This window comes from Ornithodoros turicata, chromosome 1 (genome assembly GCF_037126465.1).
Source record: "Ornithodoros turicata isolate Travis chromosome 1, ASM3712646v1, whole genome shotgun sequence".
In the NCBI taxonomy this organism is placed as follows: Eukaryota; Metazoa; Arthropoda; class Arachnida; order Ixodida; family Argasidae; genus Ornithodoros; species Ornithodoros turicata.
In genome coordinates this window covers 135426114-135441569 of record NC_088201.1, presented here as the reverse complement: position 1 = coordinate 135441569, position 15456 = coordinate 135426114, and the positions used below count along the sequence as shown (strand labels likewise).

General features: G+C 46.0%; 1 protein-coding gene across 1 annotated transcript in view; it reads right to left on the bottom strand.

Moving 5' to 3' along the window:
* The window catches only part of LOC135378630 (beta-hexosaminidase subunit beta-like), a 66588-nt gene that overhangs the window by 26352 nt on the left and 24780 nt on the right, over positions 1–15456 (bottom strand). The window contains exon 6 of the mRNA XM_064611712.1: positions 11576–11714. Within this exon, the coding sequence (XP_064467782.1) occupies positions 11576–11714 (139 nt within the window). The remainder of the gene's footprint in view (positions 1–11575; positions 11715–15456) is intronic.

Below are 15456 nucleotides of genomic sequence, written 5' to 3'. Positions count from 1 at the left end.
ATCATCATTAATGATATCGTTATCTGTCCCGATTTATTGAAAACGGGAGGCGTACGCCTTTTTTGTGACAGCGTATGCCTCCAGTTTTCGGGGCTTAATCGTTTCACACGTTGAACTTAACGGCCCGAGACAGCTGAACGAGTCGTTCCGGCTAACGAAACCAGCAACTTTATCGATGCTTTGCTGTGGTCACAATCTCTGCTCCTCGTGAAGCTTCTTCTTTGTGGTTATTGTGCACGTTGCGAGCGCTCACGTGTTGTGATGTCACCGCCCTGAGCGAAGAGCAGGCTGGCAGCGAGGCTGCATCTTCTCCGACCAATAGGACTATTTGATTTGTTCCGATAGCTCGCATTCTTGTGCTCTCATACACTCTTAAAAATGAACTTCACCGAATAGCACGCTCCTAGCCAACCATCATCTCGAATGATATCGTTATATGCCCTTATTTGTTGAAAACGGGAGGCGTACGCCATTTCTGTGACAATTATGAACAGCATAAGTGTCACAAAAAGGCGTACGCCTCTCGTTTTCAACAGATCAGGGCAGATAACGATATCATTCGAGATGATGGTTGGTTAGGAGCGTGCTATGCGGTGAAGTTCATTTTTAAGAGTGTACATGCTCGCTGCGTTCCAATGTTCGTTCCCATGCTCGTTCAACATCTTCTTTTTCTTTCCGTCTCAATATATGGCTCGCTAGTCGTGTGAAAATAATGAATAAACAGTACGTCACTGTAAGGATAATCGTCGAGCAATACGCAAGAAATTGTAAATCAGTTTCCTGCCCTGACCATGGTGTCGGCTGAGAATGACCTTAAGTATGATACGAGAACTAGTGTGTGCTGAGTTCTAGGGCACATGGGAGTCCGAGACCAGAAAGGGAAGATGTAGTGGTATCAGAAGTATCAAAAGAAGGAAGAGGAGGAGGCTGCCCGTTCTCCTCAACGTATACACTTATTTCATTAACTTTATGTAAATGTATGTAAATTTATGTACCAAAAATTATTATATATTATGTAAATTTTTTCTTCAAGCATTGAAGTACAACGCGCAGCCTTACTGTCAGGCTTCATAAACAGTAGACTTAAAATAAACTTGCAGTGCAACGTTTTTCCAGTGAGCTTTAACAGAACATTAGTGAACTGATTTAATTCCGTGTTAGCACCGCGAAGCAAGAGAATGTTATGGAACTATTCAAGACAATCGACCTCAGGAAATGTACAGAATCCTTTGCTCTTCACGTTCATTACAACAGCAACAGAGTGTCCGCAATGAACTATTAAAGAGAACAATTCGAACACTTCTATATGTATCCATTTCGCCTTTGTTGTTCATCACAACACCCGTAGCTATCAAGACGGAGTGAAGTACACAGTCACAAGTCCTCACAAACGGTGCGGAGAGCGTTTCTTGGCAGACGGAAGAACTTTACAAAATCTGTCTCATCCAGTTGAAAGGCATCCTGACGCCATCACATCCATGGGGCACAGTTAGCCGCTTGTGTGATCGCCCAAGCGAAGAATCCATCCGCCATCTTTCTTGTGCAGCTTCAACGTCAGCGAGTCGTTAGGAGTAACGAAACGAAGAAACTTAACGACGCTCTGCTGTGGTACAATCTCTGCTCCTCGTTTAGCCTCTTCGTTGAGGCTATCGTGCTCGTTACGAGCCCTTACGTGTTGGGATGTCACCGCCCTGAACGAACTACAGCTGCCAACGAGGCTGCAATCTTTTCGACCAATGAGGTTGTTTGATTTTGTTTGGATAGCTCGCATGATTTGTCTATGGTTTGTCGTTGTCACTCCTTCAGCTTCTTTCTCGTCTTCATCTGCGTCTTCTCGAGAATATCTCACAGCCCTCATGTAACCACTGGTGTAAATACGATGAAAGGGGGAGCATGTCATTTTGTACACAATCATGAAGCAATACATGTTCGTTTCTGCAGAAATTCCGTTTCTGCAAATCTCCAAATGAAGATGTTTCACACTCTAACGAGTGGGTAGACCCACTCGTTAGGCAAACGATCTCATTCGATCGTAACTGGACCGAGAGATTGCGCCCCTGTCAGTTTAACGAAAAGAGCGCGTCATACACCACGTGCTCGAGCTCCCGAGTTCCTCGCGCTTCGTTAGATCATGAGCCATGTAGGCGATGAAGCCTGTGAGCACGTGAACACATTCGTTAGGCAGACGACGACGCCGGTCGTTACACGAGCAAGAGATTACGCCTTTGTCCCGTTAACGAAAAAAGCGCGTCACGTGAAACGTGTCACGTGTTCGTGTTAACGAGAGCTCCGCCCCTCGTTTGCTCGCGAGCGATGGAAGTGATTAAGCCCCCAGGGCAGATAACGATATCATTAAAGATGATGGCTGGATAGGAGCGTGCTATGCCGTGAAGTTTACTGTTAAGAGTGTACAGTGTTAAAACAGGGATGACGCCGAAATAAATAATTTAAGAATAACATATTGAAAAATAAGTCATGTAAAAATCAACTTTGCAAAATAATTTATCGAAAATAAACTCTGTCAATAACCACGGTGGCAAAATCCACTCGTAGGAATACACTTTACGAAAGCAACTCTTCAAAATAAATCTTTCAAAATAAATCCTCTCTGATTGGTGGACGGCCGAAACTCCCTACATGCGCCTTGGAAAATAGGAGAACGAGACTACCTTGGCTGTATTGGATGTGGTCGTCCATTGCCTTGCACCAGAAGTTTTCCAGCTCTTATTAGAAGATACATCATTAGTAATGGTAGAAACATCCGTGTAAAAAACTTTCTAACTGTGCGTTCCACTGAAATGACCCTTATGTGGCCCTTAAAGTAACATACGGCACATTCCCTTCCTAAGACTAACTATGATTTATTTTGGCAGTGTTTATTTTGAGGGCGTGGATCTTTCAACGATTTATTTCGGTACGTGGATTTTCCCGGGCGGGAATGCATAAGTGTCACAAAAACGCTTACACCTCCCATTAAAAAAACGGGAGGAGAGAATAGTTGTGAACAGAACAACATCGACGTCATTTGGGATGATAATTGGCTAGGAGCGTAAAAAATCTTCAGTAATCTCTCAAACCGTTCCCACAACATTCGGAAAGAACCTGCTTGTGATAACGGAACAAGGTCTCACAGAATTTCTATCACGCCTTCTCATAAACATTCTATCATGTTGACCCCTAGTTTCTTTCAGGGACCCTGCAGGATTTTTTCTTAGACTTTCATGCGAACTTCTCACACTATTTCCAATAACCCTCGCTGCGTAAGGTTGTACAAAAAGAGAGGAAAAAACAAAAAAGAAAAAGTACATGTGCTTTCTATTATTTCTTCATATCACTTCTAAAGCTTATTATATGAAGCATGGATGAATCAAGCCCTGGCAAGATATATAGCACACAAATAACTTTACTCTTACAGATAAAGCACTAAAAACCGACGCTTATAGAACGCCCGGGGGGTGTATCCCGTATGAAACCCTTCAAGATAACCTTTCAAAAATAAACGCATAAGTAGCCGCGGTTAATAATACATCTCCCAGAATATATGCTTAAAGGTCAAGGCACAAAAATAATCGCTCAAATATCCCCGTGTAAATAAAAACGCCAAGGAATCCCCGGTCAAGAATATGTCGTTAAAAATAAAAATCGTTTCAGAATCCCCCCAAAATCAGCCGCACGGTTGCTACTGTCATGTGGTATGGCCGCGAGTGAAATAGACAATCCGCTTCTGCAAATTGTCCCAAAGTCGGCGAATTTAATTGGACTCCTTCCATGAGTATACTTCGTACATAGGACTTCCATACTTCGTACGCGAAGCAAGCGTACTTCACTTGAACGTCAGTGTAAAGCGAACTCAGAGCACATGCACGAACGAACGATCGCTCAGCACTGCCGCAGTTCCCGTCGATGCTTTGTGAAGTGAAATAACGCGAGACATGCATAGGCTTTCCTACACTAGAAAGGAAAACATAGCAACAACACACACACACAACGAATATGGCAGCCATGACAGACCACTAGGTAGAGAGTTAGTGCTAACAATGGCAAAAACCACCAATATAAGCTACGTCTTACTGCTATCCTATGCGTAGAGATACACATATATCACTCCGCTGTCGTGTTGAACTAGAGGATATATTTTTAAACAGTTTATTTTTAAACGGTTTATTTGTGACGATATATTTTTTGCAACGACATATTTTCATGGTGGATTCTTGAGCGATTGTTTTTTGGGCGGGGATTTTTGCGCGGTTGATTCCTTATCGGGGAATTTGGCGCGGTTTATTGTAAAACAACATATTTTGAAAGAGCTTTTCTTAAAGGATTTATCCTTAAAGATTTATTAGTGTAAACTCCCTTCATTTTAATTGTCGCAAAAAGGCGTACGGCCCGCGCTTGCCACAAACCAGGAGCAATGATCGACGGCATCAGTCCGTGCAATGGTTGGCCTTTAGCCTGCTATCAAGTGAATCACCACCGCCACCACCACCATCACCATCTGTTTCAAGAGTGTGCTTTCGACACTACGCACTCTAAAAACAGAACTTCACAGCATAGCATGCTGTGCGCCAACCATTGCCGCGATTGATAGGGTTATCGCTTTTGATTCGAGGAGAGGGGGAGGCGTACGCTTTTTTGTAGCAATTTGGGTATATGGTAATTGCCCCAAAAATGCGTACGCCTCCTCCCTCCTCTATGGTAATGGTTGGCGCACAGCATGCTATGCGGTGAAGCTCTGCTTCTAGTGTGCGCAGCGGTACTGTGTCGATGCCCCACACGCGCAGCTGCTTCTTTTTCTTTTCCTTGTCTTTTTTTTTATTTGAATAGCAAGCCGAGCACTGTCTACCCGACCTCTCCTTTCTTTTTTCCTAATAAACATATCCCCCACACGGTCGCACAAAAATATTTTATAATTAGTATCTACTGAGCAACCCAAACTGGGTTGTCAAAAATCATGATTTTTTTAAATACAAAATCTGACTATTTTGGGTTGGATCAAATTTTGTGAAACTCCGGTTAGACTTTGCCAGGAATTCCCTTGCCAGCCGAATCTTACGCACTCAACCTTAAAGTACGACGATTTGGAAACAGTTTCGGTTTTGTTTCACCACGTTACGAGAAATAAGGGCGGCGCTATCGTGATCGAGCGTGCTACTTTTTGTCGCCACAATTTTGGGATCCGAAACTTTGCAGCCACGTTGCTGTTTTTTCTTTTTTTTTCAATCTTCTCATGGCCGTTAAGTCACTTTTTGGCAGGACGGCTGCTCGGAAACGAGGTTTAGTGTTTTTTTTTTTTTTTTCAGGAATTGGCCGTGACTTCTTGCATGCATGGCACCCGTGTAAAGTGTAAGGGCTGTGGCAAGGAAATGCAACGCCATGTGGACCGAATGAAGAACCATCGCTCTCTTACGTGTACGAACGTGCGTGCGTATATCGGAACCTGACCTGAACGAACAGACAGATGGAGCGCCTTCATGTAGAGATGTATTGATTATTTCTTTCTGTTTAGTGTATGCTTTTAGCAGAATAAATACTTGAGCAATATGTGCATTTCTACGCAATATTTTCGGTCATGCATTCAGGGGTCTCAGCTGCTAAGTGGCCGGATACCGGACCGCTAAGCAGAGGGGCCACTGGATCAATTCCACTGGTTCCACTTCAAGTGCGATCATCGTGAAAGTGGTCCCGCTTTCAACCGGTCCCAGTCACTAAGTGGTCCCACATTCAAAGTGGGACATGTCCACTAAACCACTTTGAAGTGGTCCCACAGATTTTTGCCTGGGGTGCTACACCGTTTTAGGGCCCAAAGTTGCTGCTGCTGGTGGTGATGGTGAACGGGCTCGCCGTTGTCGGCCTCACAGGGTGGGCAACGTCACGACTGACACCCTGGGGAATGTGCGTCCTGGGCCGACTTCTAAGGGAACTGTGCCGACATATGACTGAAGGAAAACCCAGGAAAAACCCCAGACAGCACAGCCGGCACCGGGATTCGAACCCAGGTACCTCCTAGTCTCGAAGTGACATCGCCAGCAATCTAACCACTGAGCCACGGGAGCTGGTCGAAGTTGCTGGAGCATCTGCAATGGTGGTGGTGGTGGTGATGGTGGGTGGTGAAAGGGCTTGCCGTTGTCGGCCTCACGTAGGTGGGCAACGTCACGACTGACGCCCTGGGGGAATGTGCGTCCTGGGCCGACTTCTAAGGGAACTGTGCCGACATATGTCTGAAAGCGTCTGAGGAAAACCCAGGAAAAACCCCACACAGCACAGCCGGCACCGGGATTCGAACCCGGGTACCTCCCAGTCTCGGCGTGACATGGCCAGCACGCTAACCACTGAGCCACGGGAGCTGGTGAGCGTCTGCAATACAATCCAATGGTGAGCGTCTGCAATACAATCCAAGAAACAGCGTGCAGATGTAGCCAATAAAAGAACAATGGACAGCTTCGTCGTTAGAACCAGCAAAACAAACAAGGAAGTTTCAGACGAGGAAGTTGCAAGGTTGACTTACGCCAACGACAAGGTATATGATGATGCATATAAAGGTCGAGAACTGTGCATACGATCTTTACGGAAATGTAGGTGGGTTGGATGTACTGGCTATACTACGATGGCTGGAGTAATGTTCACAACGACCTAATCGTATCGGCGTGCGTGGCTACGAAAGACCGAGAACTCTACCTCGTGGAAACTCTTGACACTTTGGGACGTGCTCATAATACTTAGAAGTAGCCGGAACGGTAATAAAGAATGTTGCCAGATGCGCAGCTTCGTGACAGACAATGCTGCCAACGTCGCCAAATGAGAAATTTACAGGAGGAATCCACCGAAGATTGCGCCCCGCTTCTTACATATGGATGCAGCGCATGCTTGGTTCATCTGCTTTCGAAAGATTTGACACCTAAATTTGTAAAGGAAAGCATTGTGGCCATCGTGAAGTATTTTCGCACACATCACTTAGCTGCAGCAGCGCTGAAGTCCAAAGAGGCTCCAAAGCTAGCCGTGCCCCAAGATGCGCGCCGGAACTCCGTTGTTGACTGTTTCGAGCTCTACATAAGCAACTGGTCCACACTTGTGAGGATTGGTGAAGGGCACCGTTACAAGAAGGACGACGGAGCAATAGCCGCTAACGAGCTCGACGTAGAGTTGAACAGATGAGCAGAAGAAGACAGTGTTAACGTGCTAAAGCCCACAGGAATAGCCCTAGACAAACTACAGGGAATGAGCTGTTTCATCGCAGATGCTGCTGAAATACGGAAAGAGGTCCATTGAACATTTGAGGAATTGCTCCAAAAAACGTCGCATCTGCAGGAAGTGCGTAGGAGAGTTTCCCAGGCGCTCAGCGGATCAAATTTCATGGCAAACATTTTGCATCCAATGTACTAAGGAAAGGTTCTCGGCCCTGAAGGAGATGATTGCGCAAGTTACATCTTCTTCAGAGCTACATGTCCTGTAACAAGGTCGTGAACTGCGTCACACCACTGAAGTGGTGGAGGTTCGTCACATCCAATTTGCAGCCGGAGAGACTGCAAACCATAATCCACCTTCGTACCGCAGTCGCATCTTCATAGGGTGGTGGAACGGCGTTTTCGTCGCTTCGTGGTGGTGGTGATGGTGGTGATAGGGCTCGCCGTTGTTGGCCTACAGATGTGGGCAACGTCACGACTGACGCCCTGGGGAATGTGCGTCCTGGGCAGACTTCTAAGGAAACTGTGCCGCCGTATGTCTGAAAGCGTCTGACGAAAACCCAGGAAAAAACCCAGACAGCACAGCCGGCACCGGGATTCGAACCTGGGTACCTCCCAGTCTCGCTTGGACTTGTGCAGTCGAAGTTGCGCAATCGAATAGGCACCGACAAGTCGGCAAAGGTAGTCTTTCTTGCGCAGTGCATGAACCAGAAGAAACAGTGACTCAATCATGCACTGACTGCTGAGAGAGAGGACGACTTTGTTTTAGCGCATCTCCTGTATCCGGTCACACCGTATCATCGTTATATATTTCGAACGTTTCATAACTTGGATGAGAGTATCACCGTTCTGTGGTGAGTGTTGCCAATACAGTACCTTCTACACAACGTTTACCTGCCGTCAATGTTTTCATTCTCTTTTTTTTTTCACGTTTCCGTAATAAATATACGCTAATGCCAACCCCCCTCATCAAGATGTCGCTCAGTGACACTCACTTTCTATTTTTGGGAGTTTAAATAGATTAGTTATGGGAGTTATGGGACTAATAACTGCAGTAATGATTGATATTAATTATTTAAATCTCGATTTAAATCAGTTTGATTTAAATCAGCCAACCCTAAACCCAAACACTATTCATATTCCAAAATCTTTTGACATTGCACTTCCCGTCGCTATATCGTTTTTGGCAAAGCTAAAACTCATGTAGAGGGACTAACAGACGCGCGGAAAGGCCGACGCGCCTACGACGTCTTCTGGACGGTTTCTGCTCGGCTCCGAAATAAATGTGCTACGACCAGTTTCGCCGACGTCTGGGATAAGCTGATCCATCAGGCGAACGGCTGAAGGCACGCGCTATCTAAAGCAATCGCTGCCTGACGGATGTGGGCGCCGAAGCAGCAGTTTGCAAGCGCCGGCGTGGAAGGGCAATGGAAGTGGCAGACGAAGTCACACAATTGATGACTTGAGTTTATTAAAGAGTGCACAGAAGCTTTCCGATATGTAGAAGGTGCCAAAAGAAGTCATCCCAGTTACAAAACACTCAGATTCCCGCCCCCCCCCTTCACTGTTTCTTCCCTCTACTCTTGAAAGCCCTACGGTCCCAAAATTAATAAATGGTTTCGTGTTCTTGTTTTGAGCCCTCTATACATAGGGTTCTTCGTTTTCGGGTTAAACCCGATTTTTCATGCTAGTTCTCCGCTGAACAAATCTTCAAGAATTCGGGTAAAACCTGGTATCGACCCGAAACCCTTGCGGTCCTTCAACTTGTCTTTCTTGGTAAACCATCGGAAAGGTGAATCGTGATATCAGCAAAGGGAGCTGTTTGTGACATCCTATTTGTCCTCCTTTTATAATTCCGTCCTGCAGGAGTCAAAGGCAAGCTTTTGTGGAGCTAGGGCAAGTGTTTAAATACCGCGGTCATTCACTGCCCCAGTTCCGAGCGGAAATATAAAGATTCTTGTTTCTCGTCCCAGTGTCACAGCAGTGGCTTGTTTCGTATGCCTTTCGTTTCATCCGAAAATTCCTCGACGCCATATCAAACAGAGATCGTACCGATCGATTTCTCCCCGAATTCTCGTGTGTAAATAGCACCCGATTTTTCGCCATCGTATTTAAAAACTCATAAAACCGGAAAACAAAGAACCATATCTGTACACGAAACCGGTTATATATTTGCAGTCTCCTCACCTTAACCTGACCCCTTGATGCCAAATAAAGCACTCCTTGCTGGTTTTGATATCATCTGTCTGCCTCTTGTCGTGGTTCGTCCGCCCCGAGAAACTGAGAAGGCTACACGAGCGAAGTCGAAGGCCAAGCATCGCCCACGCTGTCCAATGAACCGTTGAAAAATCATCGAGTGCGGTGGGCTCTGTGTTTTCCCAACAGACTGACGCCACGACCGCGGAGCTCGGCGTTTTTCCGCCGAGAAAACCCGTTATGCGAGTCCCACTTAAGGGAAGCTAGAATTCCTATGCAGATGTTTAGGAAGGGAGTTGCCTCAGGACAGAAGCCGCCGATATTTCGAACAGAGACTGTTCTTCTTCTGGGCACCGTCCTCATCATTGGCATGGTATTTAAAGGGTTAGGTGTGACGTGTTTAAAGGTTCATGCGAATTGTGTGTCAACAGCCCGGAGGGAAGAAAGGGTCCGTACGGGTTTTTACGGCCGGAGTGAATGGCTGCTTTGTAATCCCCTGCACACTCTAAACCAGCTCCGGTGGCGCAGCGGTAACGCGTGCGCTTGGAGACTGGGAGGTCCGTGGTTCGAATCCGCGGGCCGGCTGTGCCGTCTGGGGTTTTTCCTGGGTTTCCCTCAGATGTGTAATAGGCGTATGCTGGCACAGTTCCCCTGAAGTCGGCCCATGGACGCAGCTATCCTCCCCCCGAGCGGATTCCGCTTGGTCTTCCACTTCACCCTTTCCTCTCCTCCTCTCCACCACTTTTCCCTTCCCGAGAAACATGCCGCCTAATCAGGCAGGCAGACCTCTCGGGTTTCCTCCCAACGACACTCCTCCTCCTCCTCCTCCTGCACACTCTAACAAAGCAGCTGTTCACTCCGGCCGTTTGGAAAAGAACCTTAAAAGAGAAGTTTAGTGTATCCAGGCGAGGAGAACGGTTCATACCTGTTTTGCGTCTGGTTAGTTCCGATTCCACTCCTCGGTAGTCTAACGCCGAGTAGCTAGACGTTAAACCGAATTTTCCCGCAATATCAGGGATAATTTTCGGTTTGTCATCTTATCTTTCTATGATACGGCCCAGAGAAGCCCATCCTTTGCATCTTTATAGAGCGTAATAGAAATGCACTGCTTTGCAATCGATAATGCACACCCCACGTCATCCTCCTAGTCCGAAGTTCAACACTGACCGATCTCGTAATGAGTTCATAAGTCAGCACTTCACCCTACACCCAATTAGTGAGGGATTAATCAGTGATGGCCACTAACTACTTCTACAGTAGTTTAACTATATCTACTAACTACTTTGAGATTGAGTAGTTTAACTAGTAGTTTAACTACTTTTCAGGGGAGTAGTTAAAACTACTTCTTTAACTACTGCAATGTAGTTTAACTACATCTATAACTACTTAACGTTGTTCAATGTTCATCAACACCAATTCCTTATAGTGTTCTTGGACACCTAAATATGGATCACAACCAATGATAAAGTTTGGCTCAAGCCATTGCTACGATCGCCAAATACAAAGCTTGCGGCGAGATTTCACAGCAAATGAGGCTTTACTAGACAAGCATTACAAGTGAAGATTTAGTATACATGCACGACACAATTGCTCTGCACCTCCGTTCTCATCAAACAAGTAGCTCAAGGTGAAAGCTGGAAGCACTATCGTGCCGTAAAGCTTGCGGCAAAATCGGAAGTAGTTGGCGCCTTCAGTAACCTAACTACTGTAGTTAACTACTTAAAATAGTAGTTTAACTAGAAGCTGTCACTACATTTCTGCAAGTAGTTGGTAACTACTTTTTAACTACAATCAGGTAGTTTAACTAGTAGTTTAACTACATGTAGTTAACTACTGGCCATCACTGGGATTAATAGAGCACTGGGTTCTAGCAGCTCCAAAATATGTACCCGGGCTCTGGTATCTCGTCACTCATGTAGGGTTGTAGTGGTTGAAGCAATTAAACATATAGAGTGACAAACACAACACAAGCCGCACAACGTCCGGTTGCATACTTCAATTAAATGATGGCAGTTCATGTAAGCAACCATTCAAAGTTGGGTAAGATTTACCTTCCTAGAGAACTGAGCTACATGGTTCTGCAAAATTTTAGATAACAGTGGATCTTCCTAAAGAGTACTGTTACTTGCTTTTCATCCCATGAAATTTCCATTGTTTGTGCCCCAAAGCAGATGTATCCATATGTTAGGAAAACCAACCTGGTAACGCTTTGCCTAAGGCCTGTGTATGTCCAGGAGTGTCGATCTCTGGTATCACACGAATTCCGCGGAGCCTGGCATACTCTATTATGTCTTGGACATCCGACTTTGTGTACACAGATCTTGGTGAGAACGCACTCTGAAACAAATACAATGGGGCTTGAGTTCACGGTCTTTAGTATGCGCAACTTAGTTGACAGAAGGAAAGTCCAACGATCCGGTGATAGACTGTTGAGGAAGAAAATTCAGGTTATAAGTGTGGCTCCTTACCTTCCGTCCGTGGGAAGGAGGAGCCTGTTTCTTCAGCACACACAACGCAGACTGCTGAGTGCTTTGTGACTAATGTTTAGAGGAACACAACGCACGACAAGCAAGTCTTCCAATGGAGCCGCGACACAAAACTCAAGTTTTGCTACGCGTCTATATAGGGTGTCCTAGAAAACGTGTCATTGAATTATAATAAAAAAACTACACCACCTAGAATCATGCGGTTAACGGCATTTGTTCTTACTAGGTCACTTTTTTACCCCACCAATGTGAAGAGCTTGTCTAATTTACTCAAATTAATGATGATTGACAGGGATATTCAGGGGCTATCCCATCAGAAAAACATAGCGGAACATCATGCTCTACGGAGCTAGCGCGCGAAAAAATTTTCATGGCAATCTTTGTCAGTCCGACGAAAGGAGCTTGCAAACACAGCCCACACCTGCACCGCAAAAAGAGATAACATAGGTATGGCTTATCGCGTCCGACTTTCGCTGGGATCGCGCTTTCCCTATCTCGATTTCAGGAACTGTCACTTTTTCTACTATCACTCTGTGGGATGGGTTTGGAACCTCCTTTCGTCGGACTGAGAGGGATTGCGCTCAAAAAGCCGTCGCGCGTATGGTCCGGTGCTACGAAAAGCATGATGTTCGGCTATTTTTTCCGATGGGATAGCTTGCGAATATCACTGTCAATTATCATGAACTTGAGTGAATTCGGCACGCTCTTCATATTGGTGGGGTAAAAAAGTGACGTTTATTTGGCAAATTTCCGAGTTCAGTTCACAAATATTTACATAATTAAACGTACGATACATGACATTCACATCAGGAGTTGACAAAAACCTAGTAAGAACCAATGCCGGTGACCGCACGATTCTAGGTCGCATAGTTTTTTATTATAATTCAATGACACGTTTTCTGGGACGCCCTGTATAATGTTGTTCGCCTTTTACTCTCTTTAGTAACAATGGAAATTTGGGCGAGTCGGTGACACATAGTTGAACTACGGAAGAGTGCATACAGTAGATGTCCTTCGCGTCTTCTCTTTCTGTCACTCTCATATCGTACAGTAAGAGAGTCTGCACAGGAAAGCAGAGGCGAGGATGTGTTGTAGCTGCCGAGTGCCATAGGTATTCATGCGATTTATACAAATTACTCAAGGGGGGATGGAAATTCTTAATTGGTCGAGAGGAAAGGGGCTGCCTGACAGCGCTATGAGTCTCCATTCATCACTGTGTTAACATTTTTGTACACAGGTCCCCCGGACCGGTTTAATGAGATATCCGTCTAATCAGTTATGAATAATTAAAAAGAAAGCTGGCGACTATACAGGGTGTTTCACGAGAATCCCCCGGCTGAATAATTCGTGAACAAGTGGCGCTATCAAAGTTTTTTTTTTTGTAAGGATCTTTGGGACATCGGCAATGAACTGAGTAGTGAGCGGCTCATTTGCATACTCTCACTAATTAAATAAACATCGTAACTTTTAACTTTTACTTCGCACGCTTACGGAATCTGTGTTTTACGCATCGGGAATGATATTAAAAAAAAAAACGCATCGACACTTAGTGATTTTTCCGAGTAATTAATCGGTTTCGGTTTGCATATTTCTTGCGCGGAGCAGTGCACCAACGCGCTCTTTGGATCAGCTATCCGGCTGTCAATTTCGTGTTGTTCCACCGGGTTGACACACGGGGTTGACGGAAGATAAGGAACAGCCGCAAGACCGCAGGAGACGCTTTGGAGTTCCTTCTCCTTCTTTAAAATGGTGGTGGTGGTGGTGGTGGTGGTGGTGTAAACCGGCTTGCTGTTGTTGGCCTCACGAATGGGGGCTGCGTCACGACTGTAGTCAGGATGAGATGAGATGATGTGATAACAGATGAAGGAATGATGACGGCCGAAAGTTACGATCTAGGGAAGTTACTGCCAGAGTTGATGAGAAGTCCGAGCAGTACTCATAGCCTTTGAGCGAGACCCGATTCCCGGAGAAAGCAGACGAGGCTGCTAATTTTGGAGTATCTTTCTGTGAAAGCGCCTCTGGGATGTAGGACATAATCCACCATACAATTCCTACAATGGCCAAGGTATTTCTCCCGCACCGCAGCATATGCACAGCAATGCAGTAGGATATGTTCGATAGTTTCAATTTGCTGACAATGTATGCAGTTTGAGTTGTCTAGAGAGCCAATCTTGAATAATTGTGATTTAGTGAAAGCGCTTCTTGTTCGCAACCTGAAGAGCAGGGTTTGTGCACTGCGGGAAAGTCCTTCCAGTGGGAGATCAAGTCGATGATTTTCCAGGATGTCCCGGATCCCAGGGTGCTGCGTGAGAACTATCTCATTGATGACCAATTTGTCGCTGTCTCCCGGGGTTGGCAAACTAGGGCTGGTGCTGTGGTATGCAGCAGAAGCAAGATGGTCCGCTTTTTCGTTGCCGCTAATGGCGACGTGGGAGGGGATCCATTGCAGGGAGATGTCTCCACCGATTGTCCTGTGTTGGGCACATGACGTTCTGATACACGTTGCTAGAATGCTATTGCACGTGGGGTTCATCATCATTTTGAGAGCGCTACGCGAGTCCGTGAGGATGACAGCCTTGATGATTCCCTTAGCCTGTACTCCAGCTGCTCCATGTAATATTGCCAGAAGCTCAGCCGTCGTAGAGCATATTGGCTATCGAACTGATTTTCCTTGCCATGCCACATTTAAGGATGGGACATAAAAAGGAGGATGTAGCGCTCCTACACTCTGCGTCAACAGAGCCGTCTGTGAACACCAGAGTGTGTGAAAAGTGTCACTAATTAGGACGTCAGCAGCTGCCTTTGCTTCCAGTGAGCTGGATTCGCCTTTCTTTCTTAGCCCTGGGATATGCAACGAGATATTGGGCATTACCTCACGCCATGAAGTAGCAGGTCGTGGGATACATTCGTCGTACGGTAGGGGGCGATTGGCGTGCGACCTAGCCAGGCGGCCTAGGGACGTGGTGAGGTTGCATTGAAGACAGGTGAGGAGTTGTTTCTTGCCTAGAAATGTTGCGTTGTCTATGAACTGGAGCGCTCTGAGTTTTGAATGGATGCTGACGGGCTTTTCCTTTGACTCCAGATAGGTATATAGGTAATGCTGGAGAAGCTGGGTAGACCAAGCGCTGTTCGTACACCGGCCCCATGGAGACGCTCGAGGTTTATCCATCGTGTTGGTGACAGGTCAACATGCGGTGTCGCATACAGAATCCGAGATAGAATAATAGCTCCGTGCAGAGTGAGCATAGATCGTGCATTACAGCCCCATGCTTTGCCACTGATTCTTCTGAGCGAATCAAGCGATTTTTTCCCTTTAGCAATGGTTTCGTTCACCTGCTTCGTCCAGCGTAAAGTGCTGCCAATAGTAACACCAAGGTATATGCATGCTTTGGAACAGGGATGTTATTGATGCTTAGACGTGGGAAGTCCCCACCAACGTGTTTCCGTGGGGGGGAATGCAGACAAGACATTGGGACTTTTCTGGTGATATCTCCAGCCCTCTCTCCCATAAGGCCTCGTGGATGGCGTTTAGAGCTATGTCGGCTGAGTCGCGAATCTTCTCCTTGTTCGTTCCTGCCATGCGGAGACAGATA